This window comes from Oncorhynchus nerka, linkage group LG8 (assembly GCF_034236695.1).
Source record: "Oncorhynchus nerka isolate Pitt River linkage group LG8, Oner_Uvic_2.0, whole genome shotgun sequence".
NCBI lineage: Eukaryota > Metazoa > Chordata > Actinopteri > Salmoniformes > Salmonidae > Oncorhynchus > Oncorhynchus nerka.
Genome location: NC_088403.1, coordinates 5,795,145 through 5,812,672, shown reverse-complemented (window position 1 = coordinate 5,812,672; position 17,528 = coordinate 5,795,145). Strand labels below are relative to the sequence as shown.

The following is a 17,528-nucleotide window of genomic DNA, read 5'->3' as shown; positions in this document are numbered from 1 at the left end:
GTTTTCCCCATGGATAATAGTGAGTTTTCCTCATGGATAATAGTGTTTTCCCCATGGATAATAGTGTGTTTTTCCCATGGATAATAGTGAGTTTTCCCCATGGATAATAGTGTTTTCCCCATGGATAATAGTGTGTTTTCCCCATGGATAATAGTGAGTTTTTCCCATGGATAATAGTGTTTTCCCCATGGATAATAGTGAGTTTTTCCCATGGATAATAGTGAGTTTTCCCCATGGATAATAGTGTGTTTTCCCCATGGATAATAGTGTTTTCTCCATGGATAATAGTGTGTTTTCCCCATGGATAATAGTGAGTTTTCCCCATGGATAATAGTGAGTTTTCCCATGGATAATAGTGTGTTTTCCCCATGGATAATAGTGTTTTCCCCATGGATAATAGTGAGTTTTCCCCATGGATAATAGTGTTTTCCCCATGGATAATAGTGAGTTTTCCCCATGGATAATAGTGTTTTCCCCATGGATAATAGTGTTTTCCCCATGGATAATAGTGTTTTCCCCATGGATAATAGTGAGTTTTTCCCATGGATAATAGTGAGTTTTTGACACGTATAATAGTTTGTTTTCCCCATGGATAATAGTGTGTTTTCCCCATGGATAATAGTGAGTTTTCCCCATGGATAATAGTGTGTTTTCCCCATGGATAATAGTGTTTTCCCCATGGATAATAGTGTGTTTTCCCCATGGATAATAGTGTGTTTTCCCCATGGATAATAGTGTTTTCCCCATGGATAATAGTGTGTTTTTCCCATGGATAATAGTGTGTTTTCCCCATGGATAATAGTGTTTTTCCCATGGATAATAGTGAGTTTTTCCCATGGATAATAGTGAGTTTTTCCCATGGATAATAGTGAGTTTTTCCCATGGATAATAGTGAGTTTTTCCCATGGATAATAGTGTTTTCCCCATGGATAATAGTGTTTTCCCCATGGATAATAGTGTTTTCCCCATGGATAATAGTGTGTTTTCCCCATGGATAATAGTGAGTTTTTCCCATGGATAATAGTGTTTTTCCCATGGATAATAGTGAGTTTTTCCCATGGATAATAGTGTTTTCCCCATGGATAATAGTGTTTTTCCCATGGATAATAGTGTTTTCCCCATGGATAATAGTGAGTTTTTCCCATGGATAATAGTGTTTTTCCCATGGATAATAGTGTTTTCCCCATGGATAATAGTGTTTTTCCCATGGATAATAGTGTTTTCCCCATGGATAATAGTGAGTTTTTCCCATGGATAATAGTGTTTTTCCCCATGGATAATAGTGTGTTTTTGACACGTATAATAGTTTGTTTTCCCCATGGATAATAGTTAGTAGATTGTTGGACTATATGGTGAGAAAATGGATGATTACCTTTGAAACAATTGACCCTTCGCTAAGCCCCGCCCCAGAAATGTGGGCAACCAATCGCAGCGCTCCAATGTATAGTCAACTGTCGTTGAGTCTGACACCTCAGACAAGCTCATGTTTAAATGAATGAAAGCCTGTCAGGGCTATGGCAAAAACGGAGAGTTTAAATGGCTAAATAATTGAACAGTGCACCAGGAGTACTTGCTACTGTGATTCCTGTAATGCAGAGCCTGTTGATGGAATATTTTTCGAATCTGAAATGATACTTTTGATATATTGTTTGCTAGCTCAGCTGGTTAGCTAGCTCTCGGTCTCATTGACCACTAAACGTTGCTAACACTAGCTAGCTAGCCACTTAATATAAATAGTTTTCTCAAAATGTATATTATGTTAGCTAGCTAAGTTAGCAATGTTATGAATCCAACTCCCATCTGCTGTCAACATCAGAATATGATTTCAGAGTGCTAGTTAGCTCTAAAAGTGGTTATAGCTTTGACTGCATGCTAACAGTGAATTCTGAGCCATTCGGCGGCTAGCTACACTAGGCTACAAACGTAATTTTACCAGGTTCCCATGAAGCAATTGTAATAACAGTCTACCACCCAATAGTTTCCTGATTAGCAAGAAGTAGTCCGTGTTTAATTTAATCTAAAGGTGCCGTTGCTGTCGGCATCCAAAGATGATCCAATTTGAATAAACACTTGGAGGTAAGGATGAAACCAGTGGTGAAGTCTACGACGATCACTTATTATTGATATCTACATGGCGCGTTGATGTGAATCACACTGCTGCTCTCTCATTTAGCTATTTGCCCCTTACGGATTGTGGTTGTTGAGGACGGCTGTTCACAAATCGAAATGTGTATTTGAACCCAGTAATGTCTGAATTCAAGAAGTTTAAGCTGCCTGTCAATCATTGTTTTTGAAACCAGTGGACAGCCAGTGAAAAATGCGCTCTTGCCAGAACTGCATAGTGAGGATCCCAGCCTATGGAATAAAAGTGATGCTTTTATTGCCCAATCTAATTCATGGTGATACATTTTTTTAAATCCATAGGCCTAATGGACACATACTCAATCCCTAGTGGATATTTGGCATTTTAGCTGAGCTGTCATGTCTATTTATAAGTCTATTGTTTGTGAGTCTGTCTATTTTTTTTTGAATATAATTACTTTATGTTCCCAGAAAAAAACTGTCAAGACGGATAAGATGTGAAAAGAAAACATAACAGCAATATGACATCAGAATTCACACAAGACAGATAAGATGTGTAGAGAAAACATAACAGCAATATGACATCAGAATTCACACAAGACAGATAAGATGTGTAGAGACATACAGTGGAAGTGGGAAGTTTACATACACCTTAGCCAAATACATTTAAACTCTCCGCTTTTTAACAATTCCTGACATTTAAGTAGTACAAATTCCCTGTCTTAGGTCAGTTAGGATCACCACTTTATTTTAAGAATGTGAAATGTCAGAATAATAATAGAGAGAATGATTTATTTCAGCTTTTATTTCTGTCATCACATTCCCAGTGGGTCAGAAGTTTACATACCCTCAATTAGTATTTGGTAGCATTGCCTTTAAATTGTTTAACTTGGGTCAAATGTTTCGGGTAGCCTACCACAAGCTTCCCACAATAAGGTGGGTGAATATTGGCCCATTCCTCCTGACAGAGCTGGTGTAACTGAGTCAGGTTTGTAGGCCTCCTTGCTCACACATGCTTTTTCAGTTCTGTCCACACATTTTTTATAGGTTTGAGGTCAAGACTTTGTGATGGCCACTCCAATACCTTGACTTTGTTGTCCTTAAGCCATTTTGCCACAAATTTAGAAGTATGCTTGGGGTCATTGTCCGTTTGGAAGACCCATTTGCGACCAAGCTTTAACTTCCTGACTGATGTCTTGAGATGTTGCTTCAATATATCCACACCATTTTCTTTCCTCATGAAGCCATCTATTTTGTGAAGTGCACCAGTTCCTCCTGCAGCAAAGCACCCCCACAACATGATGCTGCCACCCCCGTGCTTCACGGTTGGGATGGTGTTCTTCGGCATGGAAGTCTCCCCCTTTTTCCTCCAAAAATAACTATGGTCATTATGGCCAAACACTCCTATTTTTGTTTCATCAGACCAGAGGACATTTCTCCAAAAAGTACGATCTTTGTCCCCATGTGCAGTTGCAAACGATAGTCTGGCTTTTTTATGGCAGTTTTGGAGCAGTGGCTTCTTCCTTGCTGAGCGGCCTTTCAGGTTAGGTCGATATAGAACTTGTTTTACTGTGGATATAGATACTTTTGTACCTGTTTCCTCCATCATCTTCACAAGGTCCTTTGTTGTTGCTCTGGGATTGATTTACACTTTTCGCACCAAAGTACGTTCATCTCTAGGAGACAGAACGCGTCTCCTTCCTGAGCGGTATGACGGCTGCGTGGTCCCATGGTGTTTATACTTGAGTACTATTGTTTGAACGTGGTACCTTCAGGCATTTGGAAATTGCTCCCAAAGATGAACCAGACTTATGCAGGTCTGCAATTTATTTTCTGAGGTCTTGGCTGATTTCTTTTGATTTTCCAATGATGTCAAGCAAAAGGGCACTGAGTTTGAAGGTAGGCCTTGAAATACATCCACAGGTACACCTCCGATTGACTCAAATTATGTCAATTAGCCTAAGCTTCTATGACATAATTTGTGGAATTAGAACTAGTTCTAATGACTCCAACCTAAGTGCATGTTAACGAGTTTTAATGACTCCAACCTAAGTGCATGTTAACTAGTTCTAATGACTCCAACCTAAGTGCATGTTAACTAGTTCTAATGACTCCAACCTAAGTGCATGTTAACTAGTTCTAATGACTCCAACCTAAGTGCATGTTAACTAGTTCTAATGACTCCAACCTAAGTGCATGTTAACTAGTTCTAATGACTCCAACCTAAGTGCATGTTAACTAGTTCTAATGACTCCAACCTAAGTGTATGTTAACTAGTTCTAATGACTCCAACCTAAGTGCATGTTAACTAGTTCTAATGACTCCAACCTAAGTGTATGTTAACTAGTTCTAATGACTCCAACCTAAGTGCATGTTAACTAGTTCTAATGACTCCAACCTAAGTGCATGTTAACTAGTTTTAATGACTCCAACCTAAGTGCATGTTAACTAGTTCTAATGACTCCAACCTAAGTGCATGTTAACTAGTTCTAATGACTCCAACCTAAGTGCATGTTAACTAGTTCTAATGACTCCAACCTAAGTGCATGTTAACTTCTGACTTCAACTGTAAGTGTTGATCTTAAACATTTAAACACAAGTGTTTAGGTTAGTGTGTTAAGGTTCTTGTGGTGTGTAGGTTAGTGTGGTTTTTAGGTTAGGTTAGTGTGGTGTTTAGGTTAGGTTAGTGTGGTGTTTAGGTTAGGTTAGTGGGGTGGTTAGGTTAGTGGGGTGTTTAGGTTAGGTTAGTGGGGTGGTTAGGTTAGTGGGATGTTTAGTGGGGTGGTTAGGTTAGTGGGGTGTTTAGGTTAGGTTGGGTTTTTTAGGTTGGGGTGTTTAGGTTAGGTTAGTGTGTTTAGGTTAGTGGGGTGTTTAGGTTAGGTTAGTGGGGTGTTTAGTGGGGTGGTTAGGTTAGTGGGGTGTTTAGGTTAGGTTAGTGGGGTGTTTAGTGGGGTGGTTAGGTTAGTGGGGTGTTTAGGTTAGGTTAGAGTATTTAGGTTAGTGGGGTGTTTAGGTTAGGATAGTGGGGTGTTTAGTTTAGTGGGGTGTTTAGGTTAGTGGGGTGTTTAGTTTAGTGGGGTGTTTAGGTTAGGTTAGTGGGGTGTTTAGGTTAGTGGGGTGTTTAGGTTAGGTTAGTGGGGTGTTTAGTTTAGTGGGGTGTTTAGTTTAGTGGGGTGTTTAGGTTAGTGGGGTGTTTAGGTTAGTGGGGTGTTTAGGTTAGGTTAGTGGGGTGTTTAGGTTAGGTTAGTGGGGTGGTTAGGTTAGGTTAGTGGGGTGGTTAGGTTAGGGGTGTTTAGGTTAGGTTAGGGGTGTTTAGTTTAGTGGGGTGTTTAGGTTAGGTTAGTGGGGTGTTTAGGTTAGTGGGGTGTTTAGGTTAGGTTAGTGGGGTGTTTAGTTTAGTGGGGTGTTTAGGTTAGTGGGGTGTTTAGGTTAGTGGGGTGTTTAGGTTGGTTAGTGGGGTGTTTAGTTTAGTGGGGTGTTTAGTTTAGTGGGGTGTTTAGGTTAGTGGGGTGTTTAGGTTAGTGGGGTGTTTAGGTTAGTGGGGTGTTTAGGTTAGTGGGGTGTTTAGGTTAGTGGGGTGTTTAGGTTAGGTTAGTGGGGTGTTTAGGTTAGGTTAGTGGGGTGGTTAGGTTAGGTTAGTGGGGTGGTTAGGTTAGGGGGTGTTTAGGTTAGGTTAGGGGTGTTTGGTTAGGTTAGTGGGGTGTTTTTTTTGTTTAGGTTAGTGGGGTGTTTAGGTTAGGTTAGGGGGTGTTTAGGTTAGGGGGTGTTTAGGTTAGTGTGGTTAGGTTAGGGGTGTGTTTAGGTTGGGGGTTGTTTAGGTTAGTGTGGTTAGGTTAGTGTGTTTAGGTTAGGGGTGTGTTTAGGTTAGGGGGTGTTTAGGTTAGGGGGTGTTTAGGTTAGGTTAGGGGGTGTTTAGGTTAGTGTGTTTGGTTTATTCCTGTTTCTGAAGACGGATGTTGTGGTGTTATCTTGTGGGCATCCCAAATGGCAGCCTAGCCCCTATATAGTGCACTTCCTTTGACCAGGACGCTATGGGCCGCCCATTTGGGCCACGGCCGTTGTATGGGCCCCATGCAGGAGAGGGTTTTTGGTTTTCAATACAAGAACTATTATAAAAGTCAGTGGGTCAATGTGTGATATTTCCATACAGCACCAAACATAGATTAGTGTGTGTGTGTGTGTGTGTGTGTGTGTGTGTGTGTATAGATATCAGTCATCAGAGCTGTTTCATCAGTGTCTGTTTATTCAGTCATAGAATTGACAGATTTAGCAATAAATAACTATTTATTAAAAAAAAAAAAACATTTTCTAGATAATGAATAATAAATATAAATGTATTGAGAAAACTAAATACTCTTATCAATGATAATATACCATTGAGTATTGTGCGTGATTTCATCGATTAAATAAATACATTTTATAAATAGATGTCCAGTTGAGGTATTTTGTATCAAGGAAAATTTTTACTTCAATATGTATCTCAACTGTGGCTTTTGGATGGGGGGTTCCCCTAGGTACAGATCTAGGATCAGCCTCCCTCCCCCAATCCTAACCTTCACCGTTAGAGGGGGAAATGCTAAACTGACCCAAGGTCAGCTTCCAGGTGTATCTTCACCCTACACCTAGCAGTAAACAGTAAACACGATTGGTCATCTACATGATGTGTGATTTGAGCCTCTGGGCTTGCCGTCTCTTCCTGCGGTTGTCCTTCTTTAGATGGAACTTAAGGGCCAGTTTGGAGGCTTTCTCGTAGATGGTAATGAACTCGGACAGAGCCTTCCCCTGGACTGTGGTGTCACTGGTCTGAGACAGAAGATACAGGCATTAACTATCAGGTAATAAGTTCATCAGGTGTCATGATGATGGTGTCTATACAGTAGACTCTACTACAGTCATGATGGTGTCTATACAGTAGACTATACTACAGTCATGATGGTGTCTATACAGTAGACTATACTACAGTCATGATGGTGTCTATACAGTAGACTATACTACAGTCATGATGGTGTCTATACAGTAGACTATACTACAGTCATGGTGTCTATACAGTAGACTATACTACAGCCATGATGATGGTGTCTATACAGTAGACTATACTACAGTCATGATGGTGTCTATACAGTAGACTATACTACCGTCATGATGGTGTCTATACAGTAGACTATACTACAGTCATGATGGTGTCTATACAGTAGACTATACTACAGTCATGGTGTCTATACAGTAGACTATACTACAGCCATGATGATGGTGTCTATACAGTAGACTATACTACAGTCATGATGGTGTCTATACAGTAGACTATACTACCGTCATGATGGTGTCTATACAGTAGACTATACTACAGTCATGATGGTGTCTATACAGTAGACTATACTACAGTCATGGTGTCTATACAGTAGACTATACTACAGCCATGATGATGGTGTCTATACAGTAGACTATACTACAGTCATGATGATGTCTATACAGTAGACTATACTACCGTCATGATGGTGTCTATACAGTAGACTATACTACAGTCATGGTGTCTATACAGTAGACTATACTACAGCCATGATGATGGTGTCTATACAGTAGACTATACTACAGTCATGATGGTGTCTATACAGTAGACTATACTACAGCCAATGATGATGGTGTCTATACAGTAGACTACTACAGTCATGATGGTGTCTATACAGTAGACTATACTACAGCCAATGATGATGGTGTCTATACAGTAGACTATACTACAGTCATGATGATGGTGTCTATACAGTAGACTATACTACAGCCATGATGATGGTGTCTATACAGTAGACTATACTACAGTCATGATGGTGTCTATACAGTAGACTATACTACAGCCAATGATGATGGTGTCTATACAGTAGACTATACTACAGTCATGATGGTGTCTATACAGTAGACTACTACAGCCAATGATGATGGTGTCTATACAGTAGACTACTACAGTCATGATGATGGTGTCTATACAGTAGACTATACTACAGTCATGATGATGGTGTCTATACAGTAGTCTATACTACAGTCATGATGGTGTCTATACAGTAGACTATACTACAGTCATGATGGTGTCTATACAGTAGACTATACTACAGTCATGATGGTGTCTATACAGTAGACTATACTACAGTCATGATGATGGTGTCTATACAGTAGTCTATACTACAGTCATGATGGTGTCTATACAGTAGACTATACTACAGTCATGATGGTGTCTATACAGTAGACTATACTACAGTCATGATGGTGTCTATACAGTAGACTATACTACAGTCATGATGATGGTGTCTATACAGTAGACTATACTACAGCCATGATGGTGTCTATACAGTAGACTATACTACCGTCATGATGGTGTCTATACAGTAGACTATACTACAGTCATGATGATGGTGTCTATACAGTAGACTATACTACAGTCATGATGATGGTGTCTATACAGTAGACTATACTCCAGCCAATGATGATGGTAGCCAGAAAAGCTGCTGATTTAAATGTTGCATAGTCTATAGGATATATTTAAAAAACAACGTAATGATGCATAAGTGCATGTCATTGTGCTATGTGACTTCATCTGCTAAAATATTAAGCGATGAAGATGTGAAAGTAGACTATAGCAGATCTGTGTTCTACTTCATGGAGGGAAGCTCACCTCGATGGCCCACAGGTTCTGCAGGTGTGTCCTCAGCTCAGGTGTCCTCCCCAGGAAATAGTGTTTCTGGAGATCCTGAATTTTCCCCTTGACATATTTCAGACTCTCAATCATTTCCTGGTCCCCCGTCTGGTTCAGCATCTGGCCGAAGATACTCAGATACACGTCCAGAACCACACTCATCAACACCCTCCGCTCACTGTCCTGAGGGAGAGAAGGAAGGAGAGTACTTTTACAATCTTGAAACTTAGTTTTGTCTCCAGCCTAGCCCAAAGGGTAAGCAGTAGTTTCACATTGGTGATATTAGCCTGAAGGGGATAACAATGTGTAACATTATATGTTACCTCAAACGTGTCCTTGGGGAAAACAGGGTTTCCGTTGAACAGCTGGTCCTTGGAGATCTTCTGAAAGAACAAGACATGATGACAATCAGTTGTTTTTCTCCTTCAACTTGCTGCAGTTTATTGCATATAGAGGACTCTTCTCCCCCTAATCAAAAGTATAGTGTCTGTCAGACCTGGGCTAAATACGTCAAATAACTTAAAATACATCATTTAGTTTGTCACGTACAATGGCAACAATGGAGTAGTCCCAAAAGTGCAAACTCCAAGCTACATCTAAGCTAAAGCTCACCTCAGATGGAAGTGTTTGAGCCAGGTCTGGTGTCTATGGGCCTACCTGAAATGCACTGTTATGATGATGTCATCATTTTCGGTTTCATTTCAGTCTCACTGACAAGTATTTCCTGCTTGGGCAGGAAGTGTGGAACTCCTCTTGGTTTTAGTCAAACATTTGATTTCTAACTCATCAACATCCAATGTTCTCCCTGTTCTGTCCTACTGTTGGCCTCCCATTAGGAAGGAGAACTCCCTGTTCTGTCCTACTGTTGGCCTCCCATTAGGAAGGAGAACTCCTGTTCTGTCCTACTGTTGGCCTCCCATTAGGAAGGAGATCTCCTGTTCTGTCCTACTGTTGGCCTCCCATTAGGAAGGAGATCTCCCTGTTCTGTCCTACTGTTGGCCTCCCATTAGGAAGGAGATCTCCCTGTTCTGTCCTATCTCCCTGTTCTGTCCTACTGTTGGCCTCTGTTGGCCTCCCATTAGGAAGGAGATCTCCTGTTCTGTCCTACTGTTGGCCTCCCATTAGGAAGGAGATCTCCCTGTTCTGTCCTACTGTTGGCCTCCCATTAGGAAGGAGATCTCCCTGTTCTGTCCTACTGTTGGCCTCCCATTAGGAAGGAGATCTCCCTGTTCTGTCCTACTGTTGGCCTCCCATTAGGAAGGAGAACTCCCTGTTCTGTCCTACTGTTGGCCTCCCATTGGGAAGCAGGAGTCTAAAGTTTGCTGATGCAAACACAGTCAGTAGAGGCCAATCAGCTGTCGTGTCTCTGTGTCTGTCTGTCTGTCTGGCTGTCTGTCTGTCTGTCTGTCTGCCTGTCTGTCTGTCAGGAGAAACCCCTGTTTCCCCAGTTAATACTGTGTATGATACTTACATAGTGGACTTTCAGTTTGTCTATGTTTCTCTTCATGTTCATTGATGTGTACTGAGCAGCATGACTCCATCCTAAAGTCATCCATCCCATCAAGCAGAAACACATCACAGCTCTTGATAACACATCCATGGCCCTCAACGTCACGCTGAAGATCCCTCAAAGATCAATAGTCCTCAATCGGTTTACGGTAACTTCAGTCAAAGTCCTTGACTTGAGTTGACTTAACGAGACAGCCTTGTAGCTGAGACGACCCAAGTCTTGTTGTTCTGTGTCTGTCTGACTGATGCGGAGGCTAAGACAGGCAAGTATTTATATAGTTGAGGCAGAGGCAGAAACGATAGAGGTGTGAGGTTGTGGGTTCTCTGACTGAGCGAAGTTTCCTTTAAATCAAACACCAACACACGGCCGCTCATTAACACCTTTTTTTTAGCAGCAGAGCAGGGGGTCTTGGGTTGGAATCCCTAGGAAACAGGTAGTTTTGACACCTTCTGGGGAAGTTCTTTGGTGATGTGGGTATGATGAGGGGGAAGAGGAGGAGAATCAGGAGAAGGTATGTGGGGAGGGGGATGTCTGGGTTGATGTCATCTTAGAATGAACGCTTGTCTGCGTCCCAAACGGCACACTATTCCCCTACATAGTACGCTACTTTTGACCAGAGCCATGACAGGCTTCTTCGTGATTAGTGGTTCTAGCTGATTTTTTTTATTTTTTATTTTTATTTCACCTTTATTTCAACTCATGCAACTGTGGTGTTTCTTCTGACTGGCTTTGTAGTAAATGATGCATGGTTTGATGTAATACTGAAACTAACACCAATGCCATCATGCTCTTATTAGATACTGCCATACCTGATATATACCATCTGTTGGTCTCTGTAGGCGTAGTTCTCTTTCATCATTGTAGGTCTGCCTCCCAAATGGCACCCTAGTCCGTTACTTTAGACCAGGGCCCATAGGGGTAGTGCACTACTTTAGACCAGGGCCCATAGGGGTAGTGCACTACTTTAGACCAGGGCCCATAGGGGTAGTGCACTACTTTAGACCAGGGCCCATAGGGGTAGTGCACTACTTTAGACCAGGGCCCATAGGGGTAGGGAATTACTTTAGACCAGGGCCCATAGGGGTAGGGACCTACTTTAGACCAGGCCCATATGGATAGTGCACGACTTTAGACCAGGGCCCATGGCGTGCCATTTGGGACATATCCCTCATTTCTGTAGGGAATACAGTTGATGTCTCTTTCGTCAGCGAATGAATAGGTTTGATAGACAGTTGAAAGTCATTAGATATTATTAATACATGTAAACTACATGATCAACAGTAAGTGGACAGCTGCTCGTCCAAAATCTCATTCCAAAATCATGGCCATTAATATGGAGTTGGTCCCCCCTGTGCTGCTGTAACAGCCTCCACTGTTCTGGGAAGGCTTTCCACTAGATGTTGGAACATTGCTGCTATAACAGCCTCCACTCTTCTGGGAAGGCTTTCCACTAGATGTTGGTACATTGCTGCTGTAACAGCCTCCACTCTTCTGGGAAGGCTTTCCACTAGATGTTGGGACATTGCTTCAGGGACTTACTTCCATTCAACCACAAGAGCATTAGTGAGATCGAGCACTGATGTTGGGCGATTAGGCCTGGCTCGCAGTCGGCGTTCCAATTCATCCCAAAGGTGTTTGATGGGGGTTGAGGTCAGGGCTCTGTGCAGACCCGTCAAGTTCTTCCACACTAATCTCGACACAAAACCATTTCTGTATGGAGCTCGCTTTGTGCACGGAGGCATTGTCTTGCTTGAAACAGCAAAGGACCTTCCCCAAACAAAGTTGGAAGCACAGAACCGTCTAGAACGTCATTTGTATGCTGTTGCGTTAAGATTTCCCTTCACAAGGGGCCTAGCCCGAACCATGAAAAACAGGCCCAGACCATTATCCCTCCTCCACCAAACTTTACAGTTGGCACTATGCATTCAGACAGGTAGCGTTCTCCTGGCATCCGCCAAACTCAAATTCGTCCGTCGGACTGCCAAATGGTGAAGCATGATTCATCACTCCAGAGAACGTGTTTCCACTGGTGGCGAGCTTTACACCACTCCAGCCGACGCTTGGCATTGCGCATGGTGATCTTATGCTTGTGTGCGGCTGCTTGGCCATGGAAACCCATTTCATGAAGCTCCCGACAAACAGTTCTTGTGCTGACGTTGCTCCCAGAAGCAGTTTGGAACTCGGTAGTGAGTGTTGCATCTCAGCACTCGGTGGTCCTGTTCTGTGGGCTTGCGTGGCCTACCACTTTGCGGCTTAGCCGTTGTTGCTCCTAGACGTTTCCACTTCACTATAACAGCACTTCCAGTTGACCAGGGAAGCTCTAGCAGGACAGTAATTTGACAAACTGACTTGTTGGAAAGTTGTCATCCTTTGACGGTGCCACGTTGAAAGTCACTGAGCTCCTCAGTGAGGTCATTCTACTGCCAATGTTTGTCAATGGAGATTGCATGGCTGTGTGCTAGATTTTATACACCTGTCAGCAACCGGTGTGGCTGAAATAGCTGAATCCACTAATTTGAAAAGGTGTCCACATACTTTTGTATATATAGTATACATACATATGATGTAAAATGCACATAGAGGTTTCAATATTTAGAGAATATTCATCAATATTCCAAAGAAAACGTCATTCATTCAGAGCAGGATTTGCATTGACTGTAAACCAGCTACATCTATTTTATTATCATCAACTATAGTTTACATATAGTTCATATTTTACCACTGCATTGTTTATTTATGGGGAAAGGAAATATACTTTTTCTTTGTATTTATTTATCTAGGCCAAAGAGCATTGTGTCTGCTGGCATTACAGAGGCACAGATAGCAGAGCAGTGGAGAATGTCTCTCTCTCCTTCCCTCGCTCTCTCTCTCTCTGTCTCTCTCTCTCTCTCCTTCCCTCGCTCTCTCTCTCTCTCTCTCTCTCTCTCTCTCTCTCCTTCCCTCGCTCTCTCTCTCGCTTTTCTCTCTGTCTCTCTCTCTCTCTCTCTCTCTCTCTTTGTCTCTCTTTGTCTCTCTCTCTCTCTCTCTCTCTCTCTCTCTCTCTCTCCCAGTCAGTGTGCTAGCATCCTAAAATGGCACCCTATTCCCTATTTAGTGCACTACTTTTGACCAGGTAGTGCACTAGGTAGGGAATAGGGTGTCATTTGAGACCCATGCTGTATCAGCACTCAGAAGAGACTATGTGGTGTGAAACAGGAAGGGGCTTGGGCTGTCACTTAGGAGTAACACTGTCACAGAGCATTTCTTAGAAGACTTCTGTGTTGCTAGATGCTAAATGCTAGTTGCTAGTTGCTAGTTGCTAATGCTAGTACAGATAGATTCTGATGCTATCTTTCATTGACACCCAGGCTTTTTCAAAGGGGGGACAGCGGCATTACATTCAGACAAATATTGATGTTGAAAGAATGTGGTTTGATTGAATTATCTATTGAAAACTGTTTATTTTCATGAACCACTTTTGCTTATTCAGGCTAGTTGCTAGTTGCTAGTGCATAGATACTTCTCAGTTTCCATGAGAGAGAAATGGTTAGGGTTGAGGGTGTCACTCTGTCACCTCAGAAAGGATGACAGGTTGGGGTTTCAGCGTAGGTCAGCCGCGCAACCCCATAACACGTCAGGTGACAAATCGGAATGGTGGGATCTGAAATAAAGGTTCCTACAACACACTCATCCTGCGACAACACCGAATGAATGACCTCACCGTCATAGTTCCAGAACCCCGGGACAACACGGAATGAATGACCTCACTGTCATAGTTCCAGAACCCCGGGACAACACCGAATGAATGACCTCACTGTCATAGTTCCAGAACCCCGGGACAACACCGAATGAATGATCTCACCGTCATAGTTCCAGAACCCCGGGACAACACCGAATGAATGACCTCACATCTTTACAGTTCCGGAACCGCAATCGGAAATGATGTGACTGAGCACAATTCAATTTACATCAGGGAAATAAAATTACGAAATTAACCCAATACTCAAATATCCCTCACTCTAAGAACAACTGTAGGTCTACTTAGAAATAACAGCACTTCAATAACCTAGAATCCTAATTGGAAACTGGGTAAAAAAAACAAACATTTTAAAATACCAGAACCAAGACATGTAACAGGATATATTTTCAGGAGAATTTATTCCCAGGATATAAATACAGAACATTTGAGCCATTGATTGTAAACTATGACATCAAATCACATAGTACTACATCACCACTGTTATAAGGACCAACGGAAATTCCCTTCATACAAAGTTGATAAATATTCACTACTATAAATAATTACATCACATAATGTCATTGCACTTAAATTTAAAATAAATATGTTAAATAATGTTTAAGTTAATTAAATAAATAGCACCGTGAACAAGCCTGGTGACCAGTAGGTGAGGAAGCTGTGAGACAGTTAAGTTTACGTTGGGAAAGTGACAAATTACAGTAGTCTCCTCTGTCTTCCTAATGTATTACAGTCTGTAGTCTCCTCTGTCTTCAATCAGTCAGTTGGTGGTTCTGTCTGGTCTCAGTTCTGTGTGACCTTCTCGTCTCTCGGATGGAGAATGGTCCCCAGCTGGGAAGCTCTCTGGTAGACCTCTTTGAACTCGTTCACAGCCTTCCTCTGGACAACAGCATCGTTGGTCTAAACAGAAGTCACAACATACATTTAGAGAGATGTCATCATCTTGACCTGACCAGTGGAGTGTCCACTCTTGGAGGATGGTATTCAGACAACAATGGATTGTTAAAAAATGACACACAAGCACACATTTACTCACTCACTCACTCACTCTCTCTCTCTCTCTCTCTCTCTCTCTCTCTCTCTCTCTCTCTCTCTCTCTCTCTCTCTCTCTCTCTCTCTCTCTCTCTCTCTCTCTCTCTCTCTCTCTCTCACACAATTCAATTTCAATTCAAGGGGCTTTATTAGCATGATAAACATGTGTTAACATTTCCAAAGCTAGTGAAGTAGATAATATACAAAAGAGAAATAAACAATCAAAATGAACAGTAAACATCTCTCTCACTCATTTCTTTACTTTGACTCAATCATATGTTTGTTTCCCACTCACAGTTTTTATCAATTGCTAAAACACCATTTCTGAAACCTTGCTCCCATTTCCTGAAAACACTAAACACTAAACCTAAACACTCTTCAAGGGGTTAACCTCTGACTCCTCTTGCAAAATGAAACATTCGCCTCAAAACAGTTTTACCTGTTGTTCAAAATCAAACACTGCTCTCAAATAAATCATAAACAAAGTGATCAAAATGATATACACTCTCAAGCAGTCAGTAAACAATACACCGAAAAATAGAAAACACATTGTTCAAAACATACAATTCTCAGGGAGAAGTACATTTTTATTTAAAAAAATATTCATATTTTTCCATCATTGTCTTTTGATGAACGAAAACATGTTCTATCATAGTAGCTCAAAATGGATCAGAAATTACTACTCTGCTTTGCTCTTTGCAATTTAGTTTTTGGTTCTTCCTCCTCCTTGTAGCCCTATTTTTACAGTACTGTACCCTGCATCTCACAAACTTGTCCTTTGTCTCTGTGACACTGTCATTCTTGTTCTTTGTTGATATGAACCTGCAACCAGTCAACATCTATTGAGCAGTCAGTACTGTTAATAAATGGAAAGCACAATGTTCAGGGACATACAATTCATCCATTGTACAGTATACAGCCTACAATGCACTGTACTACAGTATCCATTCTCAGACGTTCTCCTTGCCACCTTCAACAACCTGTTTGCTCTCTGAACTGGCTTATATTGGTTGTGTCGCATCATTTGAAACAGGTTAAATCAATGTTGAGTGGTTGTGTTCAATCAATGACATATGTTCTCTATTTTGTATTTGATTGTTGCCACTTGTGTTTACCAGTATGGATGACATGTGCATTAGAGTGCAGAATGTGTTTAAGAGTTTTGCTGAAAAGTCTAAGTGAGATCTGCAAATGGTGTTTTACCATGTGAAATGGTTGAAGGTATTGACAACAGACTGCATCATTAGCTAAATGAGTCCAGGCAACTGAGAACGTTGTTCAGCCAATGGGTTTTAGTGTTTTAGCAACTGAGAAAAACTGTAACTCACACAAACATGATACCCAATGGTACCACATTACATATATAGAGCAGAACACTTGACCCATAGGGCTCTGGTCAAAAGTAGTGCCCTATATAGGGAATAGTATGCCATTTGGACCACAGCTGTTGTTTGGGCCCCATGCAGGAGATGGTTTTGGTTTCAATACAAGAACAATTATAAAAGTCAGTCAGTCAATGTGTGATATTTCCATACAGCACCACACATCGATTAGTGTGTGTGTGTGTGTGTGCGTGCGTGCGTGCGTGCGTGCGTGCGTGCGTGCGTGCGTGCGTGTGGGATAGATAATATCAGTCATCAGAACTGTTTTCTTAATGTCAGTTTATTCTCTCGTAGAACTTACAGATCTGCTTCAACTGCAAGAAACAAGTCTTTATATTCCAAGAGAAAAGCATTTTTTATACAATAAATAATACATATTAATTAACAAAATAGATTCCTTTTGATTCATAAAAATATAAATACTCTTTTGACAATGATAAATAACTTAATAATATATTAAATAATAGATTAAATAACTTAATAATATAAATAGAGTTGTGTATCAAGGTGCTTCAATATGTATCTCAACTGTGGCTTTTGGAGGGGTTCCCTAGGTACAGATCTAGGATCAGCCTCCCTCCCCCAATCCTAACCTTCACCGTTAGAGGGGGAAATGCTAAACTGACCCAAGGTCAGCTTCCAGGTGTATCTTCACCCTACACCTAGCAGTAAACAGTAAACACGATTGGTCATCTACATGATGTGTGATTTGAGCCTCTGGGCTTGCCGTCTCTTCCTGCGGTTGTCCTTCTTCAGATGGAACTTAAAGGCCAGTTTGGAGGCTTTCTCGTAGATGGTAATGAACTCGGACAGAGCCTTCCCCTGGACTGTGGTGTCACTGGTCTGAGACAGAAGATACAGGCATTAACTATCAGGTAATAAGTTCATCAGGTGTCATGATGATGGTGTCTATACAGTAGACTCTACTACAGTCATGATGGTGTCTATACAGTAGACTATACTACAGTCATGATGGTGTCTATACAGTAGACTATACTACAGTCATGATGATGGTGTCTATACAGTAGACTATACTACAGCCATGATGATGGTGTCTATACAGTAGACTATACTACAGTCATGATGGTGTCTATACAGTAGACT

The 17,528-nt window shown here is 41.4% G+C and overlaps 2 protein-coding genes across 2 annotated transcripts in view; both read right to left on the bottom strand.

The window, feature by feature from the left end:
• Positions 1 to 6,307: 6,307 nt before the first annotated feature.
• Positions 6,308 to 10,537, bottom strand: LOC135572827 (interferon gamma 1-like). The gene is made up of 4 exons (XM_065021262.1): positions 10,236 to 10,537; positions 9,088 to 9,147; positions 8,744 to 8,947; positions 6,308 to 6,885 (listed from the first exon to the last, which is right to left on the bottom strand). The coding sequence occupies exons 1-4, from the start codon at positions 10,362 to 10,364 to the stop codon at positions 6,736 to 6,738; spliced, it is 543 nt and encodes a 180-aa protein (XP_064877334.1). The 5' UTR covers positions 10,365 to 10,537; the 3' UTR covers positions 6,308 to 6,735.
• Positions 10,538 to 16,686: 6,149 nt separating this feature from the next.
• The window catches only part of LOC135572826 (interferon gamma 1-like), a 3,997-nt gene continuing 3,155 nt past the window's right edge, over positions 16,687 to 17,528 (bottom strand). The window contains exon 4 of the mRNA XM_065021261.1: positions 16,687 to 17,267. Within this exon, the coding sequence (XP_064877333.1) occupies positions 17,118 to 17,267 (150 nt within the window). The 3' untranslated portion in view covers positions 16,687 to 17,117. The remainder of the gene's footprint in view (positions 17,268 to 17,528) is intronic.

Bases quoted from the DNA above. Each gene is read 5' to 3' on its own strand.
- LOC135572827 (XM_065021262.1), bottom strand. From the start codon at position 10,364: ATGGATGTGTTATCAAGAGCTGTGATGTGTTTCTGCTTGATGGGATGG. The intron at 9,148-10,235 runs GTAAGTATCATA...TTGTTCTTTCAG, and splicing joins ACAAACTGAAAGTCCACTAT to AAGATCTCCAAGGACCAGCT. The intron at 6,886-8,743 runs GTGAGCTTCCCT...CTTCTGTCTCAG, and splicing joins AGAACCTGTGGGCCATCGAG to ACCAGTGACACCACAGTCCA.